This window comes from Scyliorhinus torazame, chromosome 1 (genome assembly GCF_047496885.1).
Source record: "Scyliorhinus torazame isolate Kashiwa2021f chromosome 1, sScyTor2.1, whole genome shotgun sequence".
Taxonomy (NCBI): domain Eukaryota; kingdom Metazoa; phylum Chordata; class Chondrichthyes; order Carcharhiniformes; family Scyliorhinidae; genus Scyliorhinus; species Scyliorhinus torazame.
Window position 1 is genome coordinate 397,282,006 of NC_092707.1, and position 25,428 is coordinate 397,307,433.

At 45.0% G+C, this 25,428-nt stretch overlaps 1 protein-coding gene across 5 annotated transcripts in view; it reads right to left on the reverse strand.

The window, feature by feature from the left end:
- Positions 1-552: 552 nt before the first annotated feature.
- Positions 553-25,428, reverse strand: part of reps1 (RALBP1 associated Eps domain containing 1) — a 111,608-nt gene continuing 86,732 nt past the window's right edge. For all 5 annotated transcript variants that reach the window (XM_072513655.1, XM_072513646.1, XM_072513665.1 and 2 more), the window contains exons 8-19: positions 21,218-21,339; positions 17,737-17,817; positions 13,764-13,851; positions 11,096-11,197; positions 10,119-10,191; positions 9,783-9,916; positions 9,462-9,526; positions 8,814-8,996; positions 8,632-8,715; positions 7,066-7,214; positions 4,555-4,660; positions 553-2,835 (exon numbers count right to left, since the gene is read on the reverse strand). In XM_072513655.1, coding sequence (XP_072369756.1) covers positions 2,767-2,835; positions 4,555-4,660; positions 7,066-7,214; positions 8,632-8,715; positions 8,814-8,996; positions 9,462-9,526; positions 9,783-9,916; positions 10,119-10,191; positions 11,096-11,197; positions 13,764-13,851; positions 17,737-17,817; positions 21,218-21,339 — 1,256 coding nt within the window. In that variant the 3' untranslated portion in view covers positions 553-2,766. The remainder of the gene's footprint in view (positions 2,836-4,554; positions 4,661-7,065; positions 7,215-8,631; positions 8,716-8,813; positions 8,997-9,461; positions 9,527-9,782; positions 9,917-10,118; positions 10,192-11,095; positions 11,198-13,763; positions 13,852-17,736; positions 17,818-21,217; positions 21,340-25,428) is intronic.

The window sequence follows — 25,428 nt, forward strand, 5'->3', positions numbered from 1 at the left end:
TTTTTTTTTTACATGTTCGCGGCCATTTTTAAGGCCTCTTGTAGCCGGCGTTATTAAAAGCCGGCTGCTGCGCGGGGATTTGCGCGATCGGGTGCACCGCGAAGGACGGCTCCGTGACCTTCCCGGCACCCGCCCGCGACCCATCCACGGGTTGCACCTCCGAGTTTGAAGAACACTGCTGTAACACAGTGGTTAGCCCTGTTGCTTCACAGCACCCAGGTTAGATTCCCTGCTGTGCAGAGTCTGCACGTTCTCCCAGTGTCTGCGCGAGTTTCCTCCCACAAGTCCCGAAAGGCGTGCTTGTTAGGTGAATGGGACATTCTGAATTCTCCCTCTGTGTACTTGAACAGGCGCTTTCCACAGTAACTTCATTGCAGTGTTAATGTAAGCCTACTTGTGACACTAAGATTATTATTATTACAGGGGAAAGATGGAAATGAGCAGAAGTTCAGCCATGATCTTACTGGATGGCCCAGCAAGCTGGTGGTCTCTTATGGCTTCCTCCTGCTCCCATTTCTTTAGGTTCTTATGAACAGAGAATGGAGCAAGTAGTCAGATAAAATATTGTGCTGTTTTATTTGTGTAAAAATCACAGTTGCTAGTTTGCTCTGCCAAGATACATCCATGCACGTTAACATCCAAGATCCCAGAGCTAGAATAAGCAATTAAATAGAGTTGCTGTTAGTCAGCAATGTAATGGAAATTTACATACAAGATCAAAAGTGTATATTATACAATTTACATCATTCCCCTTATACAGTACATTGACCTGAACAAGGCGGCTCGGATTAGACCAGAATATGAAGCCTTTCCTCCCTGTCCATCCCTCCTCTTTATCAAAGTACAAAGCCAGAACAGCAAGGCTTGAAGTTACAGAAACCAAAGAAAATCCCAAATTGAAAGAAAACATTTTTTTTTCTTTGAACAGAGAGGAATATATATATTTTCGGACATAAGAAACCGCAAATCACATTAACCCTTAGAATACTGAAGGCGGAAGTAAAACTTAATTATAAAATCTTGTTCTTCGCATAATAATTTAAAGAAATATTCTCCAGCTCTGTACAATTTTCGATTAAACACCCAGTATTTAAATTTAAAGAGGATCATCTTTCCCAGTGTCAGGGAGAGGGACAGTATGTATTCAGTACTCAGAAGGCTATTTTGGTGGAATGGAAATCAGTCAGTAACATGCAGATAGAGGCTGTGTTGTGAGAAATATCAGAGCTCCCCGTCATTAACACATCCACACACACAAAAACTTGTCTTTCCTAAATCAGCGCAATTTATCCCCACATACTCTGCTACTGCACAAACCCCACATATTAGACAGTCATTTTGAGCAAGAATGGGAAGAGGAGTATAGATTCACCCGCTTAATGAACAATCCATGCAAACTGCACAGATTCGCCCCCAGCCTCCCTCCTGAATGATTTAAAGAGAAGCGACATTGCTGTTGCTGCACTTTGTTTTTTTTCCCCCTTCTCACAGGCAGGGCCTGTCGTTTTAAGATCCTGTTACCTTTGATGGATGCACCCTACGAGTGGACAGGCAGCAGCGATGGATGGGGATTGCAAAGCCAAAAGCATAACACTTGCACCTCATCCCTTAACTGCAGGGGCATGAGCAGCCGTCAGGTTCATGTACTGTATGAAACAGTTAAGCCACTGGGATATGGCTACACAGCAGCTTCATTAGTGAGTTCAGTGGACTCAAGTTAAAAAGGCCAGCTGACCACAAGCATCTTGACATACACAAACCAACAGACTGCTTTAACATAGACACAACAGGCTGTTAGTCCTTAACAACTGACTGTCTTATATTTATTAAAAAACCTTAGCGGCTGTCTCTAAACTTTCACCCCGACTTTGAACATATATTATCATTTACCCCCTCCAATTAAAAAGTGGTTTTGAACCATGCCTACCAGTTCATGAATACACTTGTACGTCAGTAGTGCAAAATATTTAATTACATATCTCCTCCCCCCCGAGGTTGTTCCAAATGTATAGGGACATTGCGTTCTTAGTGTTTTTCTGCAGTAATGCAATGAAACAATTTTTTTTTTTTTTTTTGAATGATCTGAAAGTATAAAGGGCAAGGCAAGCCATTTTCACACACAAAATGCGAGAAAGCCCCGCTCCTCGTCCAAAAAGTAAGCTATGCAGATTCAGGAGAGAAGCATTTGAGACACTGGCACGGACATTTTCCACTCCAGCACAGCTCTTCCATCCCTAACTTTTGCACGACCACAATAACTCTAATCAAAGTAACATTCCCAAACTAAATACCAGTCAAGGAGTTTGACCGACTGAGCGCGGGGGTGCTTCACTGTTGCAGCTGGCTGGTAGCTTCCCTCTTTCAACCACAGCAAGTCCAGAAGATTCAACAGGGCATCTCATTTAGGATCTCTGTCCTGTTGGCAATCGAGCTCTGCTGTCTGTAATGTTGGACTGATCCAGGAGGGTTTGTTAAAATATTCGCTCTTCTGTAGAATCAACACTGTTGCAAATCCCTCCCCATCCAGGCCCGAATGCCCATAAGCTTTACAACTTCCTCTTACATTATTGCCCCCTCCCCCAATACCTGAAACACACTGCAGCCACATGTCAAGTCTGCAGCTTGATAAAATTAACCACGTAAACTATCTCTGCATAGTAGACCGGCGATGCTGAACACGGGTAAGCTGTCTGCAGGGTGGAGGGTCCGGTGACACACTCGGACCAAACACGGTTTTTAGTCTCATCCAAGCATCAGGAGGCTCTGTTACAAGTGCGAAAATGGCCGAAGCTGCTCCAGTTGGACCTCGAGAGAGATTCTCTCCTCAAGCACATCCTATGATGATTGTCCGGGATGGAGAGAGGAGAGGGAGAGAGAAAGAAAAGGCTTTGGTTAATTCTTCACACTTGCAATGAAATGAAAATCGCTTATTGTCACGAGAAGGCTTCAATGAAGTTACTGTGAAAAGCCCCTAGTCGCCACATTCCGGCACCTGTTCGGGGAGGCTGGTACGGGAATTGAACCGTGGCTGCTGGCCTGCCTTAGTCTGCTTTAAAAGCCAGCGATTTAGCCCAGAAGAAACTTGAGCATTTTCAGGACATGCTCGCCCACTTGTTCTCACACTTCTGCCAAGAGCAGCACTGGCTAATTCTCAGACTCAGGAAATGCAGGCAGGGAAGATCCTGGGCCCCAGGAATTTTATTAAAAGTTTTTGGGAGACCTGGGGCCCCTGCTGGTCAAGGACATTCAATGAGGCGAGGGAGAAATGTCAGCCCCCCCCCCCCCCCCCGTTACCCTCAACTTTGAAGCAGGATAAGGACCCGGAGCTGTGTGGGTCCTACCATCCGATATCACTGCTGAATGCAGACGGCAAATTGCTGGCAAAGATCCTAGACCCGCAAATTGAGGACTGTGTGCCGGGATGATAGGGGAAGACCAGACGGGGTTTGTTAAAGGGAGGCATCTGCCGGCTAACGTTAGGCATTTGTTGAACATTATAATGATGCCCTCGGAGGGACGGAATGTGGATGTGGCGGTTGCTATGGACGCGGAGAAGGCCTTTGATCGGGTAGAATGTGAATATTTGTGGGAGGTACTTTGACGGTTCGGGTTTGGGCAGGGGTTTGTGGATCGGCTCCAGTTGTATAAGCGAGTGTAAGGACAAGCCGGGCGAGTTTGGGGTATTTCAGTTGCATCATGGGATGAGGCAGGAATGGCCACACTCCCCATTGCTCTTTGCCTTGGCGATAGAGCCAAGGAGAGCGTGGGGGGTGGAGCACAGGGTTTTGCTAGATGTGGACGATTTGTGGCTTTACACATCGGACCCATTGGAAGGTATGGGGGGGGCATGGACAGTTTGGAGGAATTTGGCTGGTTCTGTGGGTATAAGTTAAACATGGGAAAGAGCGAGGTCTTTCTGATCCAGGCGAGGGGGCAGGAAAGGATGTTGGACGAGCTGCCGTTTAAGGTGGTGGTGGCGAATTTCAGATATCTGGGCATCCAGGTGGCACAGGATGGGAGCAGCTACATAAATAGAACTTGGCATGGCTGGTGGAGCAGATGAAGGGGGTTTTAAGGGGTGGGACAGGCTCCCGCTTTTGTTGGCGGGGTGGGTGTAGTCCGTGAAGATCACGGTACTCCTGAGGTTTTTATTAATGTTCCAGAACCTTCCAATTTTTATTCCAAAGTCCTTCTTTAGGAAGATTAATGCATTAATCTCGAGGTTGTGTGGGCAGGGAAATTACAAATTAACTCACTGTTAACGGCTCAGGATTCCGCCCATATCCAAGTCACTTGTGGAAAGGACTATTGAGCAACTTTTAATTGGGAGCCATAAAAGATTAATGAAACTAATAAAGAGCCAAAATACTTGGATTATTGAATCGTTTAGAATCGATCCAATTGTCCTTATGGTGATCTCCATCCTTTAGTATCACCTCTTTAACCAAGGTAATTGGAGAGAAAACACAGAAAGATAGGCCAAGTTAAATTTGCTGTTCGGAGTGTCACAAGCATTGATGTTTATTTAAGTTTCAATGGTATTGCACCCAGTACCTTCAGCTGCTGTTGTAATTCACTGTTGAGTCTGGCTAACACCGTGTTAGTTTCCTTATTTCTTCGGATCGAAGCCTGAATAGACTTTTTATCTTTGCCAAATGACCTATAATTAAAGAAGGTGCATTAATAGCTTTCTCCCTCTTGACCCCCCCAGCTTTGTCACATTTTGTTTCTGCTCCCCTCACAGTAAGGCAGGGTGGTGACTGGTACATAGACTGGCAACATGTGTTAGCACTCGATGCAATAGAACTCAGTAGGTCCAGTCCCGTCCAGGATTCTGCCACTGGAAATCAGGTCTCATTTTCCTGGTGCAAGTAAAAAGCAAGGGGGGAAAAATGTCAACAAGGTCGTGATCAACGCTTTTCACAAGGCCCTTAAAGTGGCACTCCCAGGATCTGGTGTGGATGCAAAGTAAAGATCCAATTCTGTCCCAGCATAATTGAGCTCCAATGTCAAGTGACTGGAGTTAAGTCACTAATTCACCAATGCGATACTTCCCATTTTCAACAATCCTCGGCCCTGGCCTCAGCGACATGCAAGTAATAAGGTAAGAAATAGGAACAGGAGTAGGCCATTCGGCCCTTCAAGCCCACTCTTGCATTCAATGAGATGGCGACTGATTTTCTAACACTATTTTCACATCCCGTAAATTTTTAATGTTAAAATCTATGTAACTCTCAGTTGACCGTTACGTGACTTCACAGCCCTCTGGGGTTTGAGAATTCCAAATATTCATCAACCTCGGTGTGAAGAAATCCCTCATTTTAGTCCTAAATGGCCTGTTTTTAAAAAATGTATTGATGAGACGTGGGTGTCGCAGGCTGGGCCAGCATCTATTGTCCACCCCTAATTGCCCTGAAACGGAGTGGTTTGCCAGCCCGTTTCAGAGAGTTTTGAGTCACATGTAGGCCAGATCAGGTAAGGACGGCAGATTTCCTTCCCTAAAGGACATTAGTGAACCAGATGGGTTTTTCGACAATTGACAATGGTTTCAGATTTTTATTGAACGCAAACAAAATGGTGAATTCATCTACCGAGGTGGGGTTTGAACCCAGGTCCCCAGAGCATTATCCTGGTCTCTGGATTACTAGCCTGCCCAGTGACAATTCCATTACGCTACTGCTTCCCCTAATTCAAGCAAGTCCCCAGCTAGGGGATGGCATCCTTCCTGCATCTACCCTGTCAAGCCTTGTAGGAATATAGATGTTTGAATGGGATCACCTCTCATTCCTGTATACCCCAGAGTATAAAGGCCCAGTCTATTTAACCTTTCCTTTCAGGACACTTCCTCCATCCGAGGAATTATTTTGGTGCACCCCTGTTGCACTCCCCCCACGGCAAGTATATTTATCCTTAGATAAGGAGACCAAAACTGCACACAATACTGCAGGTGTGGTGTCACCATGGCTCCATGTAATTGCAGTAAGACGTCTTTCCCCTTATACAAATATCCTCTTTGCCTTAATTGCTTCCTGTACCTGCACATTAGCTTTCAGTGACTCAAGAACAAGGACACCAACCTGAGTCCCTTTGAAGTTCAGCACTTGATATCAACCACTGTACACTATTAAGCCTTATCCCAACTAGGAATCAGTTAGATGTGACTAAACTATTCCATTAAAATCTTTCCAGCCAATGGAAGGGATTGGGGATGGGGCGGTGTATTGGCACGGGGCAGACATTCAGCTCACTGATTTATTTGAATAGATGATTTTATGGGTCAGCTATAATCTCCCGTTCCTCTTTATAAACATTACATTTGTAGTGAAAGAGTGTAACAGAATATTAAAGCCACAAATTTACCACATGGCAAGTCCCCAATTTCAAGCTGAACTATTGTGGAGAATTGGTAGGCAAAGATTAGCCACTTACCGTTTGGGGTAAGTGAGCAGAGAAGAGGGTAATTTACAGCAAGTTGTCACAGCGTGCTTTTGCTCATAACGGCAGTCAAATTATATTTCAGCAGATGAGACTGCCTCCGCAGTTTGGAAGAGTTCACAACACCAAATGGCAGGAGAAAATAAACTAAATATTGAGATGAGTAACAATGTGGATAACGAACTGTCAATTATCATAGAATTTACAGTGCAGAAGGAGGCCATTCAGCCCATCGAGTCTGCACTGGCTCTTGGAAAGAGCACCCTACCCAAGGTCAACACCTCCACCCCATCCCCATAACCCAGTAACCCCACCCAACACTAAGGGAAACTTTGGACACTAAGGGCAATTTATCATGGCCAATCCACCTAACCCGCACATCTTTGGACTGTGGGAGTAAACCGGAGCACCCTGAGGAAACCCACGCACACATGGGGAGGATGTGCAGACTCCGCACAGAGTGACCCAAGCCGGAATCAAACCTGGGACCCTGGAGCTGTGAAGCAATTGTGCTATCCACAATGCTACCATGCTGCCAATTGCTTTGACATGCACCCAGATCCAACATGCTACACTGATTGATCACTGGAAAACAATCTGGATGGGTACAGGATTTAAATAGAATTATACCTTGGAATCGATGACTGTGCAATGGGCACAGGATTAATTATACTAGTTTTTGGGGCAAGCTCATCCGGTTCAGCACGAAGTTCGTCATCAGACTTCAGTCTCCTGCGGACAGGCTTTGGAGGAGGGACAAGAGATGATGTACTTTTAACCTGTAATTTCAAAAACAAAAAAAAGGTAGGATTCATAAAATTCCTAAATAATATTCAACATCAGATTCCATTTCAGCTGATTTGTAGGTGGCTCTTGGATCAGATTTTCACCCTGGTGTCCATTTTTATCCTCTGCGCTGCACGGTTTTCTGTGGCATCTCTCGAAACATGCAGTGCTGCTGAAGTCTCGGCTGTTTTTTGATGAACATTGCAAACGTAATTGGTGAAATCAGACATTTTTTCTGATATCTAAAACTCTGCTGCCCATGTTCCAACTTGCACCATGTTCAATTCACCCAACATTCCCTTATGTTCATTGACCTCAGCCCAATAATGCCTCGATTAAAATTCTCATTCATGTCATCTAACCCCTTTTCCCTTCCCTCTGTGACCATCTCCAACTCTGGCCTCTTGGGGCATCCCGGACTTTCACAGCTCATGATGTGGAGATGCCGGCGTTGGACTGGGGTGAGCACAGTACGAAGTCTTACAACACCAGGTTAAAGTCCAACAGGTTTGTTTCGATGTCACTAGCTTTCGGAGCGCTGCTCCTTCCTCAGGTGAATGAAGAGGTCTGTTCCAGAAACACATATATAGACAATTTCAAAGATGCCAAACAATGCTAGGAATGCGACCTAGCAGGTGATTAAATCCTTACAGATCAGCCATTGGCTTCAGTTACACTGCTAAAACCTCTCCTGCCACACTGTCCTCCTTTAAGAGGAGCCTCAAAACCTACATCTGTGAGCAAAGCTTTTGATCACCTGCCCAAATATGTCTTGGTGTGAAACATTGCCTTGGTGTGAAACATTGCCTGATTAAGCTCCTCTGAAGCGCCATGTCATTTTATGACATCAAAGATGCTGCATAAAAACAAACTGCTATAAAACTTAGGAAAGATGGAAAAGCATTGATGTTAAAATCTGAACTACAAAACAGTGCTAACTGCAAAAGAATGATAAGTTTGGGCCTTTTCAAAGCAAAACAGAAGTGGAGACGAGTGGGGCATTCAAAAAGGAACGTGCATCTATGTTCGTCGTAGTGTTCAGTTTTGCAGGTAATCCAGAGAGTGACAAGGTTTGGTTGTATCCTAACGCAGGTTCAGATTTCAGATGTCTCTTACAATAGGTCCAGATGACTGGATGCAGATATGCCGTTTTCAGGGTATTCCCTTCCAAAGGGAACTTAAAGTGGGATGATTTAAAAAAAAAAAGCAATCACTGACTTATTTGATGTGGGGGGGTTAGCGGAAAATAATTGAGCATGGTCTCCATAAACTATTGCAGTCCCCATAGAACAGCAGCCACCCGACTCCTATGTGTAAAGGTTCTCCTGTAACCTGGAATTAGGATGGCATGGGCATTCAGAGGCCACTCTATCACTTATTATAAACAGCTTAATTAAGGATTCTACGTACTGTGTTTCCAGTTGGCTTTTCATCACTGGAACCATCTAATTTTGTTGTTCTTAGGGTCCCTGTTGAATCTTGAGGTTTTTCAGCCTAAAATACATTTAAATGTTGATTGAATATTGGTCACAAATGCAGACGATTAACATTTCAGCCCTAATCGCCAGTGACGAAGCTCAAACAATGCTCACCGGAATGGCTTCCGAATGCTTGGCCGAGTCATCCATTTGCTGCTCTGTGCTCTTTGACACAAACGCTTCAAATTGCCGGAAATCAGCAAAGTTGGGCTGCTCTGGCATCTGGTGAGGCGAGGTGCTAGTGTGGGCTGCGTGGCCATCAGCCTCTGCAGCGCGATGCAATGGGGGCGCAGTGACCTAGATAAAGGCAGCACAACAGGAGAGATGCATTTCATCCTTAGCGTTGTGGCGCACCAATTTAAATTCAAGACACGTACAATTGTCTGAAAATTGTCACTATTTGTTGAAGATACTACTTCAAAAATTCTGAAACACATACAGCGAGTTTTCCGCAGCTTTAAATAAAATGGCATGATATCCGAATGACCTGTACTAAAAATGGAAAAACTTGGGACAATTACATTTTATTAAAAATGCTATGCCAAATGTGTTTGTTGACACTAAACTTAGACTAGACTAACAGCAGGAACATGGCATAAGTCTGGCGTTTCAAGTCCCGATTATTCATACCGACTCCCAATCATTTTACTTTAGTTTTCACACACTGGCGTAGGCAAGTGAGTGCCTCAGTCAAGTTCAGCATACACTTCACAGCCAACATTAGATTTTTAAAGCTCAGCCCTATTGAGCCAATTCATTTACCTGCGTGGGCTGAGGTCTCGGAGGCACTGCAGGGGGACAGGTGACAACTCCAGCTTGCGGTTGCCCTTCAGAGCAGCAGTTATGAAAAGGAAAAGCAGAAAAGCAAATGACCAGATATTCTCAAAAGCACGTCACGTTCGACTTACAAAACATCACAAACTGACCTATTACCACACCAGCAGCCGACTCCTTCCGCACGCTGGTAGCAAGATGCCGCGGCCAGAATTTAAACTGTAATCTCTGCATCGATGACCATACTCCCCAAACCGCTTTTAAAATATTCTGCACGATTTGACAAGAAAATCTCTACAATAAACCCACCTGCGTTGCTGGCAGCGAAGGTTCTGTTCATATCTAGGGATGAGGATCTTGAATGTGAAGGCTGGGGTCTTGGTGGAGGTGGAGGAGGTGCAGCAGTCTTGAGAGTATTGTCTGGGGAAGTGCCTGAATGTGAACTGTGGAGAGCACAAACATGTCTGAGAAAGTGATGTATGCTTTCACCTCCGTGATCAGGTGCCTTCTCTACTGAATTAAGCCCATTACGTTTTTTAAAAACTCTCGAGAGAACATATTAATCATAATATATTTCCCTCCACATAGTAATTTAATTCTATAAAACCACAAGCCTAGCATCTCCCCAGAGAAGTCTCCACTTACCGTTGCCGAGTTATGTTGTTTCCGATCTGATCAGTCTCTGAAACAAACGAATCTGAACTACTGTATCCATCAGCTAGAAAAGGAATTGAATTTAAAACATTATTCAAAATTGCCCAAATATAATGCAGAAATTCCAGCAAAAACAGTACATATTCCATGAGTAAATTAGACCACACGTCATAGGAGCAGAATTGGGCCACTCGGCCCATCGAGTCTGCTCCGCCATTCAATCATGGCTGATATTTTCTCATCCCCATTCTCCTGCCTTCTCCCCATAACCCCTGATCTCCTTATTAATAAAATTCTGATGAAGCGACTTGAGTAGTAAGAACTGTGCACAGAATGGGCAGCCAAAAGAGAGAAGGACAAAATAAAAGCAAGTCATGAAAATGAAAATCGCTTATTGTCACAAGTAGGCTTCAAATGAAGTTACTGTAAAAAGCCCCTAGTCGCCACATTCCGACGCCTGTTCGGGGAGGCTGTTACGGGAATTGAACCATGCTGCTGGCCTGCCTTGGTCTGCTTTCAAAGCCAGCGATTTAGCCCTGTGCTAAACAGCCCCTAAGTTAAGTCCTCATCTCGTGTAGGTTGCAAGTCAAAACAAAAAAAGTGACCATCCTGGTTGGGGCCATTGGCAGAGTCTCCTTGGACTGGAACAGTGTCAATCCTCTAGAATAATCCTAACAATTCTATACCTGTGCAGGCTCATGGTACTTTGAGGACTGGGAATCTTCCCGACATTGTTCTCATGCAAGCAGCGTGCTTTCTGCTGGTGAGTTGCATGATTTTAAGTTAAAGCACCATGTGGCAGAGATAAAATACAATGGAAACTCCTGTCAACAACAAATAGACGACAAAGTTGCCTGTGGCAGCGATGTTCACATCCCATGAAGGAATCAAAAACAAAAACATAGAAATTATACTGCGGCTTACAATATACAAAAATAGAAGTGCTACAAAACATTTATTTCCCTTACCTACAGTGTTTCCTGCAACAAACTTCACAGTGGTGGCTAACTTAGCTTCTTCTGAAAGCTCAGGCGAGTTTGTAAGCAGAGGACTAGTTGGGTGTGTTAGTTCTGTAACACAACATCAGAAATCATTTGGATTTCATCAACCACAATTCAAAATGTGAAGAAAACAAATCCTTCCTATGATTAGGCCACAATTTCTGTCACAACAGATCACTGGATGCACTCTAACAGCAGCACGAGCACCCATTACCTTTCAGAAGGGATAGTAGTGGGTACGCTCAGCAAATGCAACAATCCATTACTCCATTTCATGAAATGAAGTCATACAGTGTGGTGTCATCACAGTTCATGTATCTTTGGGAAATCAAACTGACAGCGGCGGAGACAAAATCCGGCCGCCTAATTCGATTTCTAGTTTCAAACACAAAATGCAGTAATGCCACTACAATGAAAAGGGAGATCAATAACTGCAGGGACCAAGTACAAGTAAAAGCATGAAGTGCTTCCCATCGCCAGCTGTGCACTGGGTAGCCTCATCGATCAGTTTTACATTGAAAGGGCATTTTAGAGGCCAGAAATTCAAAATATAACCATTATTAATATGAACAAGTCTGCAAACTTGTGCGTTGTGAAGTTTCCTATTCACTCCTTAAAATGGCTCCTGATGTAAACTAAGTAATGTCCACACAGCTACAATCATGAATTTTACCCGATTTGAAACACTGCACTTTATATAGTGATCTCGCTTGCCCATTGCACCCACTACCACAAACTGACAAACCTATTATATTTAATATTCTAGCCCCAGCATACTTCTTCAGTTTGAGAACCTGTTATGAGACATTTGAACCAATATAACAAAAATAACATTATATTTGTATTCCTAAAGGATATCGAACCACAAAGTGTTCCTTTTTATTGAAGATAAAAATAATACAACAGGGGCTGGGTGGAGCGCTGCAGCTGTGAACTGTTCATTCATCTCTGGGATCTGGGCTCAAATCCAGGCCACAAATGATGTACTGAAGACTCTCTGCCAGCTGAGGTTCAGACATTCAATTCAGTCCCAAGCCAACATAGTATTAGCGAGCTTAGTGTTAGCCTAAGCTGGCAACCTCACTGAAGTGGACATAATGACTGGAAGGAGAAAGTGGGGAATGGGTCAGATACTGAATGATTCCTGAGGTTGGGCAAAGGTTGGAACAATGTAGTGGAAATGTTATTCCATATCCACCATAACCGAACTGTGAGACCTTATGCAATGGGTGCAAAAAGTGAAAGTTGTCCACTCTCCTGGTACTATGATAATCACAAAAGCTCTCATTAAAATCCTGAATGTGCCTGACACAGATACTCTGCATCTATCTATATTGAAGAAAACTGAAGGCTGGAATACTCCTGTTGTGGCGGGACCTGCCATGGGAGATTCAATGGCCCAGCCAAGTCAATTGACTGCCGTTGGGACCGGACAATCAGGGCAGTAGGTTGGGCCAGAAATTCCTGTCCAGAGACTTTGTAGACAGCAGGTCGATTACCATGAATGCATTTTGGTCATGGAGTGACTACACATCAACCTGTGAACAGTGGAGTTTGCATATTCTCCCAGTGTCTGCCTAGGTTTCCTCCAGGTGCTCCAGTTTCCTCCCACAGTCCAAAGAGGTGGTTAGAGGGATAGGGCGGGCAGCAGGCCCAGGTGGGTGTTCTTTCAGAGGGTCGATGCAGAAACAATGGGCTGAATGGCCTCCTGCTGCACTGTAGAGATTCTATGATTCCATGAACTCCTGTGCCTCACCTATTGGCCTCTCCTCTCAGGGAGGTTGAAGACCAGGGAAGGGTGTAGAACGTCCTCAGCAATTTCACAGGAAATATCGAGTCAGTTAATCATTCTCTCGGCACCCTGCTACTACCCTTCTTTTCAACCAGGGGAACAGGATAAGTGCAATTTCTGGCAGGAGCCTTACCACGTGATAGCGGTTGGAGGGAGGAACTCTGGTTAATCTGTCTTCCTCAAGTGTCCAGAAGCACTGAAACCTACTTGCTGACCCACCCAAATAACTCAGCAGAGTTGAGGAAATGGAGCAGGAGGACTCTCGGGTTGTGCACCCAGCACAAAGCTGGGCAGTGATATTACTGACAAAGTCACGGGAATAGGAAATGGATAAGTCAACCAATTTGCACCCTTTAAACATGGTCTGCCAATACCTGGAAGAGCACTTGTTAAATTTTGCCTGCCACAACGAAAACACAAAAAGTGTGTGTCAAAGCTAATCTGCCCATCATGATGGCAAATGGTAACAGAGGTGTTTTTGGAAAGAACCAAAGTAAATCCACACACCTTCCATTCATGAAATGGGTTGCAACTCCAGGGGGAGATGCTGAAGAACTGCCATGTACCCACCCATCCCATCAAGATTCCACGGTTGAACAAGTAACCTTATTCCACGCCCAAGCAGAGAGTGTCTCATTTTATCACCTGTTTTAAAAGAGGTGCTGACAAATAATTTAGAAAAGATATTCTTTAGCAAGCTAGGAGAGGCAAATGTATATATATAAAAATTACATTTTCTCTGGAACTAAGGAAGATTATAGTTACACAACCAAAACCTTGATGGTCAGCCCAGAAATAAATGCTGAATGAGACAGACAGACATGGGAGCAGCCTTTTCATTACCACTTCCAATTCTTTTCAGCTCCATCTCTTGCATGTGAATTTTACTTGGAGTCATGCGGATTGGAACAGGGTGAACGATAGCGGTATCCTGCAAGTTAATTGTTTGGGTGGGGGTAAAGGAAGGGAGGTTGGGGTGGAGGAAAAAGACAATACCATTAGCAATTGCAGAAGAAATGAAATGAAAATGAGATGAAGAGGAGATTTTTTAAAAAAAATTTATTTGAATCAGACTATTCACAATTCTCAAGCGAAGAACTTTTTAAAATGCACCCAATTAATAATCTCACTTTCTGAATATGAAGAGCACATAATGATTTTGACGAGAGTGCATAGAACAGCTGTTATTAAACTATTGTGATTAAGGGGCGGCACGGTGGTGCAGTGGTTAGCACTGCTGCCTCAAGGCGCCGAGGTCCCAGGTTCGATCCCGGCTCTGGGTCACTGTCCATGTGGAGTTTGCACATTCTCTGTTTGCGTGGGTTTCGCCCCCACAACCCAAAGATGTGCAGGGTAGGTGGATTGGCCATGGTAAATTTCCCCTGAATTGGGTTCTCTAAATTTATATTTAAAAAAACCTATTGTGATTATAAAAATGTATAATCCTTGGGGGTCAGGAATCAGTTTTGCCTGAATTACCTCTGACAAAAAAAAAGCTTCAGCACATTCAAATATCAATTCAGTACAATTCCTACTGGTCTCTGATATTTGAAAGAAGACATGATATTCTCTCTCGATGGCTATGGTTTCCTTTCAAGCCAGTTTTTGTATTCCAGTGGTGGAGGTGGCTTGCCATTGACCATGTGTTCTGGTCCCCGCCGCCAGCAACACCTGCCCTCGGGTTTGCCTCCAGTGCATCCCGCTGGCGGGAAAGGATGGAAAATCCCACGCACAGTTCCTCCACAGTGGGATGGATAGATAAGTTCTCTGGGCTCTGCTTCTCCATACCAATGCTGGTGGAGTGTGCAACAATAAAGCAATGGATTTTCCTGGGCCTCTCCGCATCGCACTTTTCAAATCGTACTGCAGCAAAAGGCAAATGCAATCACAAATGAAAGATGTGACATAATTTCATCATATCAATTAAAGGCACCAAAAATGCTGGAGTAGAGCAATGCTAACAGTCATCTCATCAGGGCATTCTGCTTGCAACGTTTCTGCACGTTATCAGGGCAGTGGCAGATTCCACACCTGGGGAGGTGGGGACTTGGTGGCAGAGGGAGTGAAGGAGTGGCGGTGGAAGAATGGGTCTTTTTGGTCTGTGGGACAGAACCCCGTCAACGTTAGCATCATGTGGTCACTAAGTGCAGTAATGAGTAGTGGGAGAAGGTACATAAGACACTTCCCTGGAGTAAAGCACATAACTTTCCCTTTCTGCCTCTCTCGGTGGTGGGCAGAATCTCTGATGTAAACCCCACTAGTTCGAATGACATGACTCGACACTGCAGCAGAGGTTACTTACTCTCCCACTTACAGGAAAGGAGGTGGATACAAAGCTCTTTAAAATCACACTTATTCAAACAGCAAACACATCCAAACAAGGGTATGAAACAAATTAAAATATGCAACAAAAAAAAGGCGAGTGATTGCCCATAAACTTAGCCGAGTCCTTAATCTGCAATGTATGCTAAACAGCACTGCGATCTTATTCCACTATTAAATCAGTAAAGAGCTAACACCAAAATGAGGCAAAAAAATTACAAATGTAAATGACATTTTAGGGGGTGGGAAAGTAGATGAAGAAGAGAAAAAGGAATAGAAAATTATCAGTATTCAGCAATAAGTGCATCCCATACTCATGTTGATTTTTAAGCTAGGATTATAAAACTATATAATAGGCTAGGAAGCCACTTAACTAAAATCAAGTCTGCTCCATCATGTTGCGAACCACAGCTATACTTGTTTTCAGACCCAAATTCCTGTCCTTCATTTGTACTTTTCAATAACTTCTTTTTGTGTGTCTATCTCCCTTTTAAACACCTCAACTGATTCTGCAACTGTGATCTCCTACACAGAAAGCACTCAATTTCTTCCCAGTGTGGAACTGCAAAAATGGAACAGCGTTCCAACCGATCTGACGAGCACTCTATTTGACTGTAACAAACTCTTTACCCTCAGAGCTTTTGTGATGAAGTTCAGCACCAACATGGCCATCGTTATAGCTAGCCTGCGGGTGGTATAAGTTTTAACTGGCCTGTGTACAAATACTCACCCCTTTTTTAAAATTTTAAATTGACAACATAGAACGATTGTTTGCCCCCAGCCAAGTCAGTGAAGGGGTTAGAATTCTGCTCACGTGGAAGTTGAACACGGATGTGCCTGCTGTTTCCATGCATCTTCATTCTGAACTTCTCGGCCACCTATCTACCATTCCTTAAATATTACCATGGCCTCGACTTCAAATCACCAATTCTAGCAGTGTATTCCACAGCCTCACAATCTCAAAATAAAAATACTTAAATCACAGAGACAGCCTGAAACCGGTGGCGTTATTTCTACGGGAGTAAAGAGTAGTTAATGGTTCTCGGTCCCGAATTCCCTGTATCTAATTTTGTTTCTACACTTCATTGTTCCACTCTTCAATCGCAGGTTTCACATACCTTCCTCGCTCTCTTTGCTTACATTTTCACACCATTCATCCATCCAAAATAGAAAATTAACTGGAGCTGCAAGACTGCCACGGACATTTCCTCTTCCATTGTGGGCGGTAAAAGTGAGGCAACAACTGGTTAATCTGTAAATGGATGTTCCTGTATCCAGCTAATCAGTGGAGCAGCAGATCACCCTGGCTAATGCTGTGTTCATGACAATTCTACTGGTCAGCAGTATATTTGGAGAAACCTGATGAATTAAGGAACCTCGAACATCCGTATTTATACAACAACTGGCAATCTGGATGGCACTAAATTCACTCCAGCTTAACGGCTTACCCATGTAACAACCCTGACAAATTCGACATTGTTGCACTAACAACAAGCAAGGCTACTGCACAGTACAAGCTGCAAATACACTTTCTTCTCCCACACGTTTCAATATACATATACCGAAGTAACTTTGCACTGAGAGCAATTGAACAATCTGATTGAACTGATTAACCTTCTATGGAACCCAACTATTAACTACTCTTTATTCCCATAGAAATAACACCACAGGTTTCAGGCTGCCCCTGTGACACTGTATGATTTGATGCAATATTGTGAACAGGAAGTGCCCCATGGTTAATACCCAGAGTGAGCAGATTGTGCCAAGTCTGCAATGGAGTGCAACAACTGGCCTGGGAAGGGAAGAGAAGATTTGAGACTTCAGTCAGTGCTCTTAATCCAGAATGCCTCCCCTGCTGGTTAACTCATATTTGGATACTGGATAGACAGGGCTATATGTGTCTGCTCTGCACTGGCAAACAGTCCAGGTCGCTCAGGCTACACTCTCATCAATGATGGCTTGGTGGGTTTGAGACTGAAGGGCTCCCAGCACTATATCTCGGGGCGGGTGGAATCTGAGAGGAAAGGTGTGGGTATAAAACAGACGGGGAGAGAGGTGGTGCCACAATGAGAGAGGGGAAACAAAAATGGAGACACAAATAAACTGGGCTGGGAGAAGCAAAAAATTAAATTTTAAATCTTCATACAGAATTTAGCCTCCTATCCAAGGACAGTGATTATGCAGATTTCTCACACTTGTAACTGATGCGCCAGTTACAACAAAAGGGAGACCATTTCATTACAGCAGGCTTTAGAATTAGAGACAGAACTTCAATTGTAAGCGCATGCTGATGATTTGGATACAGCACAGCAAGAAGCAAAAAAGATCTGAATGCATCACTATCAGCAGCTCCTTCGAATAGAGTTGATTAGTATATACATATAGTCAATTTCTAACTTTAGCACATGCAAAAGCAGCAAGTTATTTTAAAAAGTTCAGGGTTAATAAAACAAAAGCGTAACATCAGAAAGCCCACTCTACGTGATTCACTTACAGGATCAGCTGGTGCAATGTTAGAATCAAACTGGGTCAGAGTTTGCGAGCTGGAGGAGCGTTCACTAAAAGTCTCCCACTGCTGGACAGACAGAGGAGAGACCAATCAGAATGAGAAAGGTCACACATCACAAAGCTTTTATAAAGGTAATTTTGCAGAGAGAGTAAAAAAAAAGGAGATGATTCAAGTCAAGCATTTTAATTCACAACGCTTAGAACTGCTTGAAGAGGTGGCACCCCTCCTGCTTGCCAGCATGCATTCAATTTTTAAGCATAAATCAATCCTCCAATTCACTGACCCAAATGGGAATATTGTACAAACGCTGGGCTGGGTGTAGGGAAAAATAAAATAAAGTTCTTTCAATATAATAAAGTTATTCTTCATCCTGCCTGATGAAAGACCCCCTCCACTACAAACGGTTATTCCTATTTGGCCAATTCCCCACCAGATCTGTGGGAACTCAACTCTGGCTAGTGAGGAAATGCTCCGGCCCACATAACTGCTCTTCCTCTGGTTGTGTGTGAACGAGAGGGGGCGGGGTTGCCAGCATAGAACATGTAATTTTAACTGTGGACCTGATTAAGGACTGTATGGTCTAAACCTCACCAGCAGGAGCTGCTGACAGCCATGATTCAGGCCACAGCAGATACAAGCAAGTTTGACCTTTTAAAGAAGATGCTTTGAAGGACAGGAATGCTATTCCTGGCTCTAGAAGGCTCCCTAGATTCTTGGACACGTGGCACGCCTCCCTCTCCGCCCCAATTTCAGACTGTCCAAACCTCCAATCTGTTCACTCACCTTGCCGGGGTTTCGGTTCCATGGGTCCTGGCAGCATCCCCACACCAAGTCCCCCATTTTCCACCATAATTGTTAACTTCCAGCTAATGGTGACATAATTCTGCTGTGGGTGGGAGTCAGTGCTGGGAAATGTTGATGAAACCTTGGCATTAGAATATCCCTGGCTTCACACTTCCAAGAGTTTGCTGCCTGCTTCAGCACCCTACATCGCCTGCCCTGAGTAAAAACCCTGAGTTAAGTTGCAGCAAAAAGGGGATTTAAATTGGGATATTTGCACCAAGTGCTTTAAACAAAGGTTGCTGCAGCAGGATTTGAAATCGGTCTATTTTTTTTTATTTTTTTTTTTTATAAAAAGAGTGCTTTGAGCGAGGGAACCTATTTCCACAAGTGTAATTCATGCACTGTGCAATGGTTTTACGGTATTAAATTATCAGTAAGAGATAAGTTTCAAGACAAAAAAAATAAACAAATATTCTGAATTTTGAATACTCCAGCACCTGATTAAAATGCCAGATGCATTAGGAGTTATAATAGAAGGCGACCACATTCAAAATAAAAGCACAACTGCAATCCCATTTTCAATCATCTCACACTGTCTCATTTTATTCCTCAATATCTAGGAACTCAAACAAGACAGTAGTGTCAGAAATCTCATGTGCTGGAAGGAAAGGCAAACCTACCCAACACAACAGTGTGCGGTGTCATGTGTGGAGGCAGTGGAGTTTCAGCTATAGCTGACATTTGCACTCTGCTGGCTTAACATGGAAGGAGCTAACCGCACAGCGAAGAGCACTCTACCCTGCAGACTACAAAGTGGCACTAGCAACTCATCTTTCTATAGTGCCTTTAATGTAGTTAAACATCCCCAGATGCTTCACAGGAGAAATAGCAAAGAGAATGTGACATTGAAAACAGGTGAGAAAAAGCTTGGTCGCTGATGTAAATTCTAAAGGAGCGTCTTAAAGGAGGAGATGATATACAGAGATTTAGGGAATTCCAGAGCTTAGGAAGTAGGCAGCTGAAGGCACGGCCACCAAAATCAGGGATGGGCAATTGGCCAGAATTGGAGGAGTTCAGATACCTCAGAGGTTGTGAAGCTGGAGGAAGTTACAGGCTTAGGGAGGCAGAAACCAAGTCGAGAAAGAACATAATAAATGGGGAGGGGGTCAGGGGTGCCAGGTTGAGAATAGATGAAAGCAATTTGTGGAAATGAAAGCTTTTACAAATCACCCTCGACTATCACGGAAACCTGACTGCTCTCCAGTGAGCACAGTCTGCTTGCCACTGACCGAAGAATCCACCTGCCAGGTAAAGGTAATCCTTTCACTGGTATTCAGAGTGGTCCTGCTCTAGATATCAGTGGAAGGCTTGATCAATGTGTACAGAGAGAAATAAAAAAGGGAATTATATTTTACCTATGCAAGAATACCCTTCTCAAGTTATTCTCAGCAAACAATCAGGTCAGCTTCAATTATTAGTTAAATACAAGGACAATTTTGGTTTTAACATGCATGATCTAAGCACACTTAGCAACTTTTATAAGACTAGGCTTTTGCATTCACTGCATATTTTTATATGAATTCAGCATATTACAACTGGTTCAGACATTCCCCTCAAATGCCCATCTGTGTGAAACATGCTGAATCGCCCTGTGTGACGGTGAATGAAGGAGAGAGTGACAGACGGTGTTTTCACTTTTTCCAGCAAGGCTGATGTCAAGAATACAGGAAACCAAAGGCCATTTAGCTCCATCACTCAAACTCTCAAGTTCTGAATGCTCAATGTCAGAAGTGACCTTTCCCGCAAGTTGTCTTACAATTGTGGAGTACGTGCGGGAAAGAGAAGGGAATTTAACATCCTTATGTACAGCCGACAATGGAGAGCACACACTCCATGACAGATTGCAAAGTCATACTGATCCACATCCCTGCTCTATGTCGGGTTAGCCAGGGATGCAGTATTTTTTTTTAATAACAGGGAATGGTGGGTTGGTGGTGGATGCTACGGCCAATCTCATTGATGCTGGCGGAAGGAAGAAAGTAACACACATAACAAAATAACCTGCTAAAGTTTTCACTCCAGATGAATTTCCAGCTGTGCTCCACCTTTGGGTCCTTGGATTAAACTGAACTGCAATGATCCTAATGATCAAACAGTCCTCCAGTACTCATGGTTCAGGCTCACATAAGAATGACCATTTGTACAAGTTAGCACTGCTGTGCCCCATCTTCAAACAGCAAGTCACTGCCTCCAGGAAAGAAATGTGTGGTGGGGAACTGGGATAACAGGGGCAAATGAAACAAGACAAATGTAAAATGAAACTTGTAAATGAAAATTGTATTTTACGCCAGATATAACCTACAAACTAGTAAACTAGTAAAGACAGGCTGTGGCTATTTGATCTGCAACGGGAATGGATTTCGGCAAAGTCACATGCCAATTATCTTTCTGGCGCAATACTACTTTAATTGTAATAAAAAGTAACATTTGCACGCATTTGAGCTATATTTTTGGATAAGACACTTACTTGCCCCTTGCAGTTCACCTCATTCACATTACACGTCACATTGTATCCACCAATAATGATGAAAAAAGAACACCCTGTCTGTTTGCAAGAATCTATGGACCATCTGCAATGGGACGGATGGACAGCAATGGAATAGAATTTAAACCAGTTACTAACCTCACTGCCCTGGTTCAGTTCTGGCCATGTCTGATTTAGTGAGGGCATCGATGGCGATTTGCTAGGGGGCACTTCTGTTGGCGAGGCTGAGAAGCCAGTCTCAGAACCCCGGTCAGCAACTCCTAAAACAAAAGGTGTGCTAATGAGAACTGTACAACACTAATCTATAAACGAGCTAAAGTGGGGACAGTATGAAGCAAATGAACAACAGAAAAGTTTAACAGTTAAAGAAGGTTTCACTTAATGACTCTTCCTTCAGCAACGGTTGAGAGAACAGGCAAATGGCCAGTGACCAAACCATAGCTCTCTGAAATGAGACTGCCGATGAAACACTATTTTAGCCCAGGGTAGCTAATCTTTCCCTTTTGAAAAAGACTAAACTCCATTCTCTGGGGCCCCATCTAACACCCAATTGTATCCAGATTGCATCAGTCCCTTGCAGCACCAACATTTACCACATTCAGGAAATCATCACAAACCCTGGGTTATTTTCCAGCCCCACTTCCATGTGACAACTCAAGGTTGGAAATGAACCATGACAACCTCTTTTTGAGCGGTCAGGAAGTGGGCGAGCTCCTGGAACAAAGAGCTTTAATGCTGATTTTGCAGTCAGTAACTTGTGCCAACCAGAAAGTTGTGGGTTGTGCACTTTTAGACTACGCTTGGGTACCAGTCTGTACTGAGGAAGTGCTGCACTATTGATCTTTCAGATGAGAAGTTAAAATGAGGCAAAGTCCTACTTGTACAGGTGGACATACAGATTCCTATTTCACTACTTGAAAAACAGAGTTCCATTAATTCTTAGCTTATATGCAACTGTCAAAAGAACAGAATATCTAATCATTTTTCATTTGCTGTATGTAAGACAGTGCTGCATAACTGGCTGTTTGCCTACATAATAACAATTGCAATTCAGGAGTAATTAATTGGTTGCAAAGTGTTTTAAGGTGTTGAGAAAGAGGTGCACTCAGAAAAGCGATGGTTTTGACTTCCGGGTGCGGCAATGACCAGCTGAGTCGCACGTTTCGGCAGCTCCCGGTGAAACGGACTTTTGGGCTCTTGATAGGAGCCCCAACGGCAATTTTGACGGCTAAAAACACTGTGCGGTAAACCAGAAGGGAATCCCCCCTGGATACGGATGGAAAAAGGAGGAGAAAGTGGCCGGATTGCAGTGGATCCTTTAGAACAGCGGCAAGGAAGGCAAGCAAAAACCAAGATGGCGTCGGAAGGTGGCAGTTGAACATGGGGCCCTGAACAACAAGAGTTCTTGAAATGCTGTGTGGAAGAGCTCAAAAAGGAAATGAAGAAAGAGCTGTTGGCCCCGATACTACAGGCGATCGAAGGGCTAAAGGAGGAACAAAAGACCCAGGAGCGGGAGCTTCGGGTCGTGAAGGCAAAGGCAGCCGAGAATGAGGACGACATACAGGGCCTGGTGGTGAAGACGGAGACGCATGAGGCACATCAGAAACGATGTGTGGAAAGGTTGGAGGCACTGGAGAACAACGCAAGGAGGAACAACCTGAGGATTCTTGGTCTTCCTGAAGGTGCGGAGGGAGCGGACGTCGGGGCATATGTGAGCACGATGCTGCACTCGTTAATGGGAGCGGAGGCCCCGGCGGGTCCGTTGGAGGTGGAGGGAGCATACCGAGTGATGGCGCGAGGACCGAGAGCAGGAGAAATTCCCAGAGCCATAGTGGTGAGATTCCTCCGTTTTAAGGATAGAGAAATGGTCCTTAGATGGGCAAAGAAAACTCGGAGCAGTAAATGGGAGAACGCGGTGATCCGCGTTTATCAAGACTGGAGTGCGGAGGTGGCGAGAAGGAGGGCGAGCTTTAATCGGGCCAAGGCGGTGCTTCATAAAAAGATGATAAAATTTGGAATGCTGCAACCGGCAAGACTGTGGGTCACATATCGAGGGAGGCACCACTACTTTGAGACGGCGGATGAAGCGTGGACTTTTATTGTGGAAGAAAAACTGGAATGAGCGCGTTATTAAAAAGAACGTTTGAACAAAGTGGTGGGGCGAATGTGGGGGGCTAAAAAGGGGGGAAAGAGGAGTTTTATGTATTAATCCTGCGATGTGGTAACTTTTCTCTCTTCCACAGGTGGTGATGGGGGGGGGGGGGGGGAAGAGGAGGGGAGGTGGAGGAGATGGGGCGTTGGCCATTGGGGGCGGGGCCAAGGGAGAAGCGCGGGCTTGGTTCCCGCGCTATGATAATCATGGCGGGAATAGAGAAGCAGGAAGGAGGGGGCGTCGCACGGTGCGAGCCGAGGTCACGGGGGGAAGCCGAGGTCGGCCAGAGTTTGCTGACTTCTGGGAGCAACATGGGGGGGGGGGGGGGGGGGGGGGGGAGAGTAATTACGCTAGCGGGGGATCTAGCGGGGGGGGGGGGGGGGGGGGCGTGGGAGGGGGGAATTACTGGGTTGCTGCTGCTGGGGAGAGGGGGGGGGTAGGAAGCCCCCCAACCCGGCTGATCACGTGGAACGCGAGAGGGCTGAACGGGCCGATAAAGAGGGCACGGGTACTCGCACACCTTAAGAAACTTAAGGCAGATGTGGTTATGTTACAGGAAACGCACCTGAAACTGAGACCAGGTTAGGCTACGCAAAGGATGGGTGGGGCAGGTGTTCCATTCGGGGCTAGGTGCGAAAAACAGGGGGGTGGCTATATTAGTGGGGAAGCGGGTAATGTTCGAGGCAAAGACTATAGTGGCGGATAATGGGGGCAGATACGTGATAGTGAGTGGCAAACTACAGGGGGAGACGGTGATTTTGGTAAACGTATATGCCCCGAACTGGGATGATGCCAATTTTATGAGGCGGATGCTAGGACGCATTCCGGACCTAGAGATGGGAAAGCTGATAATGGGGGGAGATTTTAATACGGTGTTGGAACCAGGGCTGGATAGGTCGAAGTCCAGGACTGGAAGGAGGCCGGCAGCAGCCAAGGTACTTAAAGATTTTATGGAGCAGATGGGAGGTGTAGACCCGTGGAGATTTAGCAGACCTAGGAGTAAGGAGTTCTCGTTTTTCTCCTATGTCCAGAAAGTCTACTCGCGAATAGACTTTTTTGTGCTGGGAAGGGCGTTGATCCCGAAGGTGAGGGGAACGGAGTATACGGCTATAGCCATTTCGGATCACGCTCCACACTGGGTAGACTTGGAGATAGGGGAGGAAACAGGAGGGCGCCCACCCTGGAGAATGGACATGGGACTAATGGCAGATGAGGGGGTGTGTCGAAGGGTGAGGGGGTGCATTGAAAAGTACTTGGAACTCAATGATAATGGGGAGGTCCAGGTGGGAGTGGTCTGGGAGGCGTTGAAGGCGGTGGTTAGAGGGGAGCTGATATCAATAAGGGCACATAAAGGGAAGCAGGAGAGTAAGGAACGGGAGCGGTTGCTGCAAGAACTTTTGAGGGTGGACAGACAATATGCGGAAGCACCGGAGGAGGGACTGTACAGGGAAAGGCAAAGGCTACATGTAGAATTTGACTTGCTGACTACGGGCACTGCAGAGGCACAATGGAGGAAGGCACAGGGTGTACAGTACGAATATGGGGAGAAAGCGAGCAGGTTGCTGGCACACCAATTGAGGAAAAGGGGAGCAGCGAGGGAAATAGGGGGAGTGAGGGATGAGGAAGGAGAGATGGAGCGGGGAGCGGAGAGAGTGAATGGAATGTTCAAGACATTTTATAAAAAATTATATGAAGCTCAACCCCCGGATGGGAGGGAGAGAATGATGGGCTTCTTGGATCGGCTGGAATTTCTCAAGGTGGAAGAGCAGGAAAGGGTGGGACTGGGAGCACAGATCGAGGTAGAAGAAGTGGTGAAAGGAATTAGGAGCATGCAGGCGGGAAAAGCCCCGGGACCGGATGGATTCCCAGTCGAATTCTATAGAAAATATGTGGACTTGCTCGCCCCGGTATTGACGAGGACCTTTAATGAGGCAAAGGAAAGGGGAACACTGCCCCCGACTATGTCTGAAGCAACGATATCGCTTCTCTTAAAGAAGGAAAAGGACCCGCTACAATGCGGGTCCTATAGACCTATTTCCCTCCTAAATGTAGATGCCAAGATCCTGGCTAAGGTAATGGCAATGAGAATAGAGGAATGTGTCCCGGGGGTGGTCCACGAGGACCAAACTGGGTTTGTGAAGGGGAGACAGCTGAACACGAATATACGGAGGCTGTTAGGGGTAATGATGATGGCCCC